The 12,592-nt window shown below is 36.6% G+C and overlaps 1 protein-coding gene across 1 annotated transcript in view; it reads right to left on the bottom strand.

Moving 5' to 3' along the window:
* Window positions 1–12,592, bottom strand: part of myt1lb (myelin transcription factor 1-like, b) — a 134,857-nt gene that overhangs the window by 84,454 nt on the left and 37,811 nt on the right. Inside the window, exons 2-4 of the mRNA XM_036593380.1 lie at window positions 6,289–6,412; window positions 1,864–1,912; window positions 989–1,022 (exon numbers count right to left, since the gene is read on the bottom strand). Coding sequence (XP_036449273.1) covers window positions 989–1,022; window positions 1,864–1,912 — 83 coding nt within the window. The 5' untranslated portion in view covers window positions 6,289–6,412. The remainder of the gene's footprint in view (window positions 1–988; window positions 1,023–1,863; window positions 1,913–6,288; window positions 6,413–12,592) is intronic.

Here is a 12,592-nt window from a genome sequence, read left to right on the forward strand (position 1 = left end):
TACAGAGCTCTTGCCTCAGTGGGCTCCAAGTCTCCAAGAAAAAGACAAACTGCACTTCACTCCTATTACCAAGTTAACCTTTGTCGAAGACTTTCACTAATCACGCTTTCACAAACAGAATCATTAAATTGCATATTACAAGCACGATGATATAGCGCTCAGAGCTCCACATCAACAAACAAGATAACAATCCAGCATTTACTAAGTAAAAAAAATAAATAATAAGTAAAGAAAACAATAAATCCTCAACAGAGAACACGCTTCTGTATTGCTAAATTTAACAAATTGTAAAAAATAAACCATTAATTGTTTCATTTACAAAGGTTATGGCACATTTAATATGTCCTATTTTATTTTTTCCAATATGTAAAACTCAGCAAACAGAAATTCTGCTCTAAAATTTGTTCCCTGTAGACAATCTGCTAACTTATTGTCATTAAGAAAATCAACGAAACATATGATTTGACCAGTGAGATTCTAAATTTTGCAACACAAAACCAGGCATCTGGGTAATTATGTAATTATGGGTAATTATGACTGTAATTATGACTGTAAGATCACTATCTTGCACAAAGACATGCTCCTTCATTTTAAGATAACATTTGTTCTTTCCTGAAACAATCTGTGTAGTTTAAACTAACTGTGTAGTTTAACTCAGAATCAAAAATAATTATCATTACATTCTTATTTGGAAAGTGTGGTTGTTCTGCGTTCCACTATTAGCACAGCATGTTTCTGTGAAAATGTATTTTTTTTCTTACCATATGAGGCATAAAGAAGGCATAAATATAACAGTGTAAGTGGATGTTTTTTTCAGTGCTGCTGGCAGATGAAAAAGAGAAGAGTAAGGGCTAAAAGGGGCACAGCAGAGGAGTGATTTCAGCATGGCTGTAGTGCATTTACTCCATGAATGGACAAGGCCTCATCTTCACTAATGGGTGTAGGACTTGGGGTCAGCGCATGGGCCGCAGCCTTCAAGCATACTGACCTGAATAGCTCTTGTATCGCAGGTTCCAAGGGCACTGTGAAAGAGAACAGGGCGAGAGAGGAAACAGTTAAGAGAAAGCTGGAGAAAGAGAAAAACTAGATAAGAGTTACTTTTCTTATAGAAAATTTATGAGAAAATGTATTTTAACTCTTAGAAATCACAGTTATGGAAAACATGGTGTCACTTAATATTAATTGTTTCTTACTTGAGGCTCAGTGAAAGAAGTGGAGAAATTCTGTTGATATTTATATTTGAATGTAATGGAAAGTTGTTTATTGTGGAGCAAAACACATGCTTTACGTTGTTTCCACTTTTTTATCATTTTTTACATGTTCAATGTAAATATTTATCTTCTTCCTTGAGGTCCACTTATAATGTTGTGTAGGTTTAGGTACCAAAAACAGTTGTAATTCATTATTACATGTCCATTTTCCAACCTCTCTTTATCATGTAGAAAAGGCTGTTTTTGTTACTGTACCTTTAAAACTGACACACACACACACACACACACACACATACACACACCACACACACACACACACACACACACACACCACACACACATATATATATATATATATGCACCTCACTTCAAAAAGAAGTCTGGGCTGAAACACTCCTTACTGCTTCAGCGTGAATGGGCGGGGCTAAACTGCTATTGGTTGAATAGGCAGATATACGTAAATAGGCTGTTTTTTGACTTCACAGAAAGAATGAATTCAAAATGAGCTGTTTTTTTCAGCTTAGTTTTCATATGTATGTATGACCTGTATGGATTGGGGAGTGACCAGTCCAGTGAGTAGATCATTAGACTTGGACTATGGATTAGCAGTGCTAATATGCTGTAATATCAGTGAAGAAGGTAGTGAAAATACCTTTTGAACGTGTGCGGTGGCGCTTCTCGTCTGCTACATCCACCTCCATCTGGAGAGACGTGATTGCCATGTTAGTGCCACAAATACATCCTTTTACCATAGATACACTGAATCCATTCACATATACAACTGCTAACACAAAGGTGGTGCTAATAGTTTAATAGATTTTTGTCCTTTGTTTTTAATTCAAAGACACCCGAAAAAGCACAGGCTGCCTCCAAACAGTACTGAACTCATTAAATACTAAAAAGCTGTTCACATCCATTAGAACACTACACACTGAATGTGGTGCAGAGCACAATAAACACATGCCATATAAACTAATGGATCCTGGGATAGTACATCTGTGGAGGTTAAAAGAGATCTCTAACAAAAAGTGCAGTTTTGAGTTGCCTTTTGCAAATGCATGCAAATGGAATGGTCATTCTGCTGGTAAAGCTAGCCAGCTTCTTAATCAAATGCATGTACTATAGTGCTAATGCTAAGAATAACATTTTTAGGAACATTTTCAGGTGTTGATAAATATTCATTCAGTCAATCTTTGACAATCACACAAAATGTACCTTCTTTTTTGACCATTTGCCTAAGTGTCTCTTAAACCTTCAGCCTAATGCTTTAAGGTCTGTTAGTTTAATGAGGTCCATAAATGTTTCAAACAGAGAAAAATAAAATGATCAAAGCTAACAACATCCAGTTAATCTTATTAATGGTTCAAACGGCAGGGGAATCCTGTTGTGAGGGAACACTTTCGCTTGGTACACTACTGGTGTTACCATGACAATGTGAGGGAACCCTTCCAACAGATATGAAAAGAGTGAGGAATTATCTAGCACAATCCCCTCCTGATGCGCCATTCAGCTGCTGACATTTACTACTGCTGTATGGGCAATATTACACACCGAGGCTGAGGAAAGCAAGAGAGGAATGAACCTGGTTATGTAAGAATTTAGCCCAGAAAGCTCCTTTAACCTTCCCGAGCTCTATGAGACTACATCTTAGGTCAAAGGTTCAATATAGTCATTGTTATATATTACATTAGATGTCATGAGAGCCACCTGGGTCCACTCGCATAACCACAATGTCATAGGAGTCACTGAATCTGAGCACACAGTACTGTGCAGAAGTCAGAGACTATCCTTCAGTTATTTAACTTCCAGTCACAGTGGCCATTAAGTACAAGTTATTCATTTTTCAGCATAAGGGAAAGGCAGACCACATATATTTATAAGAAAATTGTACACAGGCCTCAACAACTAAATAGAATGTCAAATATCGCTGTATTTAATGTGTCCATGCTTTAACTTTATTATAGCTCTAGTTCTTTTCAGGAGAGCGATATTCCCTCAGGGATATTTTTCAACACCTTCAAAGGTCAGTCTTAGAAGTTGGTTGCATTTTCTGCTTTTCCAGTCCACTGTGGGGTGGTCAGTCCATTGTTCTTTTTTGTTTCATTTGCAATTTTTCTTTTGTTAATCTACTTTCTTGTGTCAGTAACAGCTTCTTAACAACTACACATCCTTTCAGACTCATAGTGTTGTCTTTTCACAGTGGAAGGATAGACAGAAACACCTTTGGATTTTTTTGAGATCTGAAGCAACAGTGTAGCTTGATTTTCTCCTCTCTCTCAAAAATTAAAGCTTTAAGAACTGTTTATCTAATGGTGGCAATTTTGGTGGTCTACTCAGTCTTGCATGATTGTTAAGAGTCACGTTTTGTCTATATCTTGTAATCATTTTTTTGACCTTCAGTTTTGAAAATTCCTGTTTTTTTCACTTATTTTCCTTTGACTTTCTCTTTCGTTATGCACGTGGATTGTCTTGTATCTAAACTTCCACAAAAAAGTTGTCCTTTATAGTTGAATTTTGAATTGAAATTAAATAAATGGAGGGTCTTTTACTTTTGCACAGTACTGTACACAGTACATCAACACAAACATCAAAAGGTAAATTCTATAGAAGAAGTGAAAGGTAGAGTTCATGTGCATTTATCCTCCTGACCAATGACTTTAAGAGATGTGGCTTATTGGACATGTATTAAGTCAAGTCTTGGACTACATGGCAATGCCAATGGTGATTCTCTACTGAAAATAGGTTTTCGTCTCGGTTTTGGCTTAACCCCTTAAACCAGGGATCACCAACCCAAATGTTAAGAAGAGCCATTTTGTCCTTTCAACAAAAATCAAACTTCTATCTTCGCAGCCACAAAATTTTATGTCCATTTTATTAAAGTAACATTTTACCATCTTGGCTGAAAATATGTGGCAGCTAAAGTTCTAGTATAGACTAAAAAATATAATATAAACAAAAACAAAGGCTTACTTTGCTCTGCTTTAAGCCTTAGCTCAGCTATAGCCGCTTTTCTCACATCTCTGGCAGGAAACGTTTCCTCAAAAGTTGGATAGTTTCTTGTAAATTGTCTCTCAACATTTGACTTTTTACAAGGCTGAAGTCAGGTTCTCGTTTCCCAGCTTCTTGTTTGAAATTTCAAAAATTTAAATGGTGCCTGAGGTGCCAGAATGCAACTGCTGCACCATTTAAGGTGGAACAGGACAATTCGAACAAGAAACTGACTGAAGTTTTGCAACTTTTTAGTGTTTGACAGTTTCTGGTTGCAGATTAAACGTATCAGGAAACCAGCTGTAGTGATTATGAATTAAAATAAGTCAGATCATCTCCAAATAATCGACGTTCATCTTAAATCTTTCGTTTGGCTTTTCGTTAGCTACTAGCTGGGTGAGACTGTTGTTTGTGTTGCTATGGTGATCAGCAGTCTGCACGCCAACCTTCAGGGTTAAAGGGTGAATTAGCAGATACACATTATCTCCAGCATTTAAGACCATTTATTGTTAAAGCTGTGTTAGAGCTTTATTTTACAGCGAACGTGGATTGTTTTATTTTATTTTTACCAAAATTCTAATTCCGCTGTGGCGCCACAACAGGGTGGTAAAAGGGCTGCATGCCACATAGCTCATACATACGTATGGAGAGGTATAATTTATAGATATATTTTAACAATAAACTGAACAGACAAATATTCTCTCTTAAACAGATTTGTTAGAGAATCATAATACAGAATGTACAGCCTATCGAGATAACAGATTTTTAACTGAAGGCTTTTTGAATGCCTTAACAAAGCTGAAATCAGTGTTCCAAGGCATCATTAAGAGTTCTGATGCAAATTCACAATGTAGGAGGGAAAGTAAATATGCAAAAGGAGGGGGGTCACTAAAATTTAACCTCTCGTTTTTAAGAATTAATTAAGATAATGAGGTCCATTTAAAATTCCCACAGGAATTCTGCAAGAGGATTTAGTCAAAGAATTTCCCAAGACATATGTCTCATTACAAGCTACTACTGGTCTGTGTGCAAAAAGCAGAAACAAGCAAGTCTGTTTTTGGTTGTTCGGTGATAAAATCCTAGTCATTAGCAGAACCTCCCTCCTCTACACTACTGAAAACACATCCATCTTCAAATGTATAGATTTTATACTTCTTCATTCCTTGTAAATTCACATACTGTGTACCAGATTAGATATTACATTTAGATCTGCAGTGTGGGCTTGATGCAGAAGCTTATTAGCAAACAATACCAGAATGAAAATGTATTATATTCCCACTACCATCCATTTTATTAGAAGAACAATTTTTCTTCCACTAGTGGTAAATATATAGTAAAGCTTAATGAAATGATGTGAGGAATGAGAGAGTGAGAGAGGGGGAAATAAAGGAAGAGAGGGACGGTATAGAAGAGAAAGGGTGAGAGAAAGGGTGAGAGAGAGTAATAAAGGAACAGACTTGAGAGGGAAAGAGAGATAAAGGAGGAAGAGAGATTGAAAGAGTGAGTGTATGAGAAAGAAAAAGAGAGTGAAAAGACTAAAAGAGAGAAAGTGGGAGAAATGAAGGAAAAAAGAGAGAGTGAATAACAAAGAAGGAATAGAGACTGAAAGAAAGAGATTGAAAAGAGTGAGAGAGTGACAAAGAGAATAAGAAAGAGGCAGAGAATGAGAGAGAGAGAGAGAGAGAGAGAGAGAGAGAGATAGAAATGAAGGCAGAGAGATTGAGAGAGAGTAATAAAGGAGGAATGAAAGAGAGAGACTGAGAAGAGTGACAGCATGAGAAAGTGAGAGAGTGACAAATTAATAAAGGAAAAGAGAGAGAGAGAGAAATACAGAGGCAGATGGTGAGAGAGAGATTAGAGAAAGGTGGAGTAGAAAGAGAGAAAGAGATGGAAAGAGAGAGAGAACAAGTGAGAGAGAGAGTTGGAGTGAGAGAGGTGTGAGGAAGGTGGAGTAGAAAGAGAGAGAGAGGAGTGAGAGAGAGAGTTGGAGTGAGAGAGGTGTGAGGAAGGTAGAGTAGAAAGAGAGAGAGAGGAGTGAGAGAGAGAGAGTTGGAGTGAGAGAGTTGCCTGTAGTAGGCTACAATGGTACCTGATATGATTGCAGGTTTGATTGGTCTTTGGTCTGGACCTGGTGTTGATCCTCAGCCTGCGGTGGTAGATGTTAGATTAGAACCCCCACCAAGAGTTCACCACTCCTCCTCCAGGTTCATTTTCTGAAACATAAAGAAACATACATGCAATTATAAATTCAAATCGGCATGCAAATCCCATTTACTCTGTAAAGCATGCCATACTGGCCTCTTTCCTGCTCTTCTCCTGCACCCACCACACACACACAAATATTTATGTATTATATATAAGTACCATATGCATTAAATACAGTATATTTAAGTACTTATATGTAGTAATATTATGCATCACATATATTATACACAGTAATGTCCAAACGTTTTAGCCACCTAAGCAAATTGTTTACAATCTTGTCATAAGTGTGACACTATTTAACATTAAAATGAATGCAAATAAGCACACATGCAGTAAAAAGAATTCCTTGTAAAAAGAATTCCTTGTAAAAAATAATAATAATTGATATCTTTTGAGATATTTAAAGGATATTTCCCAGCCCTACCAATAATTTGTCATCATCACCAGGAAATTTCATTAACCTTAATAAAGAACTGATTCCTTGGTTGGAAGTATTAGATGCTTAAGGAGAAGTCTGAAAATGGTCTAGCGAACACACTGACAGATATAAAATACTACTTACTCTATTAATATTATGTAATATTAATAGTGTTTTTATTGGCCAAATAAACAGTCACTGCCCAAATAAATAGCTTTCTGAATATGACTATTCCAAGTGCCTAAAACTTTTGCACAGTACAATATATATATGTGTAATAATATGTCCTATATGCATTGCATATACAGGGTGATTCAGAAAGATTCATCTGATTTCAGGTGCCACATTTTTACAACCGTGAGGTGCCTAGGAACCAATCACATACCAATTGAAAGAGGGGGTCATAGAGTTTCTGCCTGTCAGTATGGCAGTGAATCTCCAACAGCTCAAAGCATTCATTGTTGGTACCAACAGTTCCAAGAAAAAGGTCACCAGCATCACCCGATCTCACGCTGTGTGCCTTTTTTTTTTGTTGGGGTACGTTAAGGATTCTGTTTATGTGCCCCCACCCAACACTGGATGATCTCCGAAATCGCATTGAAAGAGCCATGAGTACAGTGACACCCGACATGCTCAATCGAATATGGGATGAACTTGACTATGGCGTTGAAGTTGTCCGTACAGCTGGAGGAGGTTCATATTGAGCACTTGTACAATTACATAATGAACTTTATTCTCACTTAAACCATTCACAAGTTATTGCATTGTTCTGTAATGATTTACAAGTGAATTAAATCATTTTGAAATCGAATTAATCTTTTTTAATAACTCTGTATAAGTATTTTTATATAATTATAATATTTCCCATAAATAAATATAAATGGTTTCCTTTTGCTGCAACTCTGAGTTCACAATAAAATACATGACATTGGCTGGTCATGGCTTTTACAAGACTGGACAAGATTTCTGTTCTGAAAACATATGAAAACAAGCACACACACACACACACACACACACACACATATATATATATATGTACACACACACAACACACCCCCTCATCATGAACTTTAAAAAGTACAGGATAAAATCATGGCAGCTTGCATGCATCATTAGCTATATTTGTTCTCCCTTCCTGTAGAATATGATAGATTCAGCTAATTGCTCCTTTTGCCAGCTCTATTTCAGAGAGCAATAAGCAGCAATTGAGAGGGAGGAAATGCGATTCATTTCATATTCAATGTACATTAATGCTGTGAGATTATTCATATAGCTTCAGCTAATTTCAGCATTAGTCAATTGATCACTTGCTGGGTTTGTGCTTAAGATTCGGAGTCAGACATCACAGCGTAACGGTCATGTATTAGTGGTAGATTATAATCGTATGAATCCACAAGGTCTGTGCTAAAAAAAATGCATTTTTCATTCAACTGACATTTACTTCAATGTAGAAAAGTACAGAAAAATCACATATCGGTTTGTATGTCCAATATGAAATATCTGTTTATTTACCTAAAACTTGTGAAGAAATTAAACCTGAGAAAATTGAATTATTGTTTTTCTCTTGCATGCATGCAAATTAAAATAAAAAAAGAAACTCTTTTCTTTATACATTGCTCTCTTTTATGCTTATTCATGAGGTTTATATACAATTATAAAAATAAACCAGCCGGGTCATGCAAGTGTGAAATCAGTCACCTATTTCGTTTAATAGTTTCATCATAGCAACAGCACAGCAACAACATCTGACACCCCACAGTAAAAAAGCACATTGCAAAACCTAAAGAAAATGTTCAGGGACAAAGATTTCCACCAGTTAGTCACGTACGCTTCGTGATGGAATGCTCCTCTCTGCTAGAAATAGATAAGGGCGTAAATCTAATTGCATATATCCACCTGTTACCAGCTCAAGGGACAGTTTGCCAAACAGAAGAAAATGCATCTTCTCTGTGGGCTTCATTTTAATGACCTTGAAGCTATAATGCTTTATTGTTTATAGGCATAGTTATTTATATGTATAATATTACTTCAGGGCTCTTGTATACACTTTCCCTCAGCTTGAAATTAGTTTCCCACTGGATGTTGCTACACTTAGTGACCTTTTTAGTGTGGGTGTTTTTGCACGTACATGAATGTGTTGCATTTTAGTTATCAGAATATTTTAGTTATCAGAATATATAAGCACAAAATATAAATCTGTACATCCAATAAATGCATACACAGTGTAGTACAGATTCCATATATACCTAAATCCATATACACAGTATATTCTTAGTGGCCAGTGTAGTAAGCAGAATCCAAGATCAGGACCACCCAGTTCACACTGAGGAGGGGGGGGGTTTGACAAAATCCACCATCCATTTGGTGGACAGTGGAAAGTTAATCAAAGGATATGTATAAGATGTCCCCAACAGAGCAAGATTAACCTAATTAGAAGATAAATTCAAAGAAAAATTAAAATTTTCTAAATTTACATAGAATCACCAAAATCAACCATTATTATATCATATTAACTGAGTTAATATACCAAACTCAACATACTAAAACAACAGTCTAAAACTATGCAGTACACTAATTAATAGCACTAATTAATTAATAATTACTTATGTTTACAATGTAAAAACTGTAGAGTATATACTAATATGGTAGTGAGCAATGCATTCACAAAATATTCTCAGTGTGAAGTCCATATTGTGACATATTTTTATAGTTATGGTAGACACCATATGGTAGCAGTACACTTCTTCTTCCAATATGATATTGCCTGACAGATTCATTTGAATATATTGCATTGTGAAATGGGTATACTGAAAACATGCTGTGTGTATTCTGCTGAGGGAAAGATTGAGCTCTTTCCCAGAGCTTTATAGAAAAAGAAACGTGGGGTTTTTTTGGACCGAGCATGCGTCAGTCTCCTGCATTCGCAGATGCTAATTAGAAGTAGCCTGGTGGAGGGAGAGAACAGTGAGATGAAGACGAGGTGTTAATGATGCTGCAGTGGAGTGTGGAGAGAAAAATGAAGGCCCTCTCAGGAACCTGACACAGTGCTTATAATCAGAGTAATACAGTTTTCTTCAGCCAGCCAAAGCTCTGCTGTGACCCCCCCGCACACAGACACACACACACATATACACATAAACAGACACATAGAGACACACAGGCACATAATTGTCTTTATGTAGGATATAGAGTCTTATATATGGCCAAAGTGTATTATATATAAATATAATAATAACATGCCCTAAATATTTCAATGTAAATATCTGTGCGTAACAATATTTTATACCTATAAAATATTGTTGCTGTCAGAACCTTGTATCTTTATTTTTATAAATGTGTATATATATATATAAATATATATATATATATATATATATATATATATATATATATATATACACACAGTAGGACTTTTCACTGTCATGAAATTTTAACACTTTGTAAAGGGCGACTGGCATTTTCAAATAGGAAAACAAATGGCAATATAGGTTTTGTCCCAACAATGCCGATGTGTGAGTACCTACATGTAAAAATAACATGTCCTATACGTATTATATATGTATCGCTGTTGTCAGAACAAACCTCGTATCTCCATTTTTTTCAGCCTTTGACATAATTTGAAATTGCCTGATGACTTTTACATTGGGTGTAAACATCATGATAAATGGACCAAAAGAAATGCTCCAAAATGACTTGGAACAATGTCTGGTTCCATTGACTTACATTAAAAGTAAACAAGTTTTTTCCTTCTCCTGTAAAGTTACCATTCTGGAGATACGAGGTTTGTTCCGACAACAGTGATATATAAGCACCTATATATAATAACTGTTTTCTATAATAGTTATTATAGATATCTAACCATTTATATATATATATATATATATATATATATATATATATATATATATATATATATATATATATATAATCTAATAACCTAATCCTAAACCTAACCATTACCTTAACCTCAATACCCAAAAAGGACCTTTTTCCAAAAAATGAAACAAGCACTTCACAAAGTCCAGATCATTTTGTTGTAGGTTAGTCCTGTTTTTTTTTTTCTACATAGTCAGGACACTTTTGTCCTGAACATGTACAAAAACAAGCACACATATACACACACACACACACACACACACACACACACACACACAGATGTGCCCCCCCACCCACCCACTAATAGTCTACAATCAGCCTCAGCCGCCTCACAATCCCACACACAACAGTGAATGTCTGCTTTTATGAGGTTGACTGGGTTTTGTGTGTATGTGTGTGTGTGTGCTGGCTGGGAGAGATAAATGATGCATCTGAATTCCACCACTCACTGAATTTTCTCACCAGGATTTCACCCTCTTTTAGTTCTGTTGTTGCTCGCTCCTCTGATGTTGCCTCTCGCACACTTTCTGTCACATCCTTTGTTGTCAGGATAAGAAAGCTAAGCACAATCTCGCCAAAAAACACAGCTAGCCTCCTAACTAGACACAACACTGGAGCTAGTGTGGAAACGCCACTTTGCCCTTCTTCCAGTAGCTAAACAATCAGACTGTGGACAGAACTGAGGATGGGAATCAGGCTAGCAGAGGCTGTGATTGCAGTCTGATTGGGGAGGGGCTCGAGGGGAGGTCTTGCAGGGAAGATGCTGGGCAGTATTTCGTCTAGAAAAGTATACTAGTATTGGTATCACACAATGTTATTAATTAGTTTTAGTAGTATTGATAGATAACAAAAACTGCAATGTACATAATTTACAGGGAACTTCAGCATGATTTGAAAAATATAAAAAATAAATAAATAGTAAACATTCTATCTGTAAAGCAGGGGGGTATTTCACAATGCAGGATTTCTCAGTTTAGCCAGATAACTGTCAAGCCTGTCCAATAGTAAAAGAGCTGAGGGACATTCCTGTTGGATAGTCCTCATCTTTGCGCTTAAGTTAGCTGGCTAACTAATAAATCCTGCTTTGTGAAACACTCCCCAGGTCTGATCAGTTAACAACACTGTGTAAGATTCCCTCTGGTATCATTTTAAGAGAAGCAGAACAAAACGGTCAATACAAGTTCAGGTTTGAAAGACATTCTTTTAGCTTAGAGTACCACTGCTTAAGAAGCATGAGTTGATTAAATGCTAAGTTTAATATCATCTCATACAGTGACACAATAGGAAAATATGGTGATAATGAATGTTATCTGTATCACCCAGAACTAAGGAGGTGGATAGAGAAAGAAAGCACAGGAAGAAGCTCCATAACTGCTTGTCCTATATAGTCTGTGGAGCTGATTGTCGGTGCTTTAGTATGCAGCTCTCGGAGAAGGCATTAATTCTGCTTAGTGAGTGGGCTGCTCGCTCCAGTGCCAAGGCCAAGCTCAGAGAGAGAGTGAGAGAGAGAGAGAGACTGAGAGAGAGTGTGAGAGAGAGACTGAGAAAGAGAGAGTGTGAGTGAGAGAGGGAGAGAGAGAGAAAGGCAGGAGAGAGACAGAGAAGGAGAGAGAGAGAGAGAGAGGAGAGAGAGAGAGAGAGAGAGAGAGAGAGAGAGTTCTCTTTAGTGCATGCATGGGGCCATGCATTAAACATCAGCGAAGCTTCCCTGTGGTACAAATGCAGCACTCTAAGCCCCATCCGTAACACAACCCACAGAAATCCAGCCTGTATTGAGATATACACACATAAAGTGCAGTGTGATATCACAGTTTTAAAGGGTCACAATACAGATTCAGCTTTAAAGAATGAAAATACAGATATCACAGTTTTCAAGAGTTCAAAAGCTGATATT

This window comes from Colossoma macropomum, unplaced genomic scaffold (genome assembly GCF_904425465.1).
Source record: "Colossoma macropomum unplaced genomic scaffold, Colossoma_macropomum, whole genome shotgun sequence".
Lineage (NCBI taxonomy): Eukaryota > Metazoa > Chordata > Actinopteri > Characiformes > Serrasalmidae > Colossoma > Colossoma macropomum.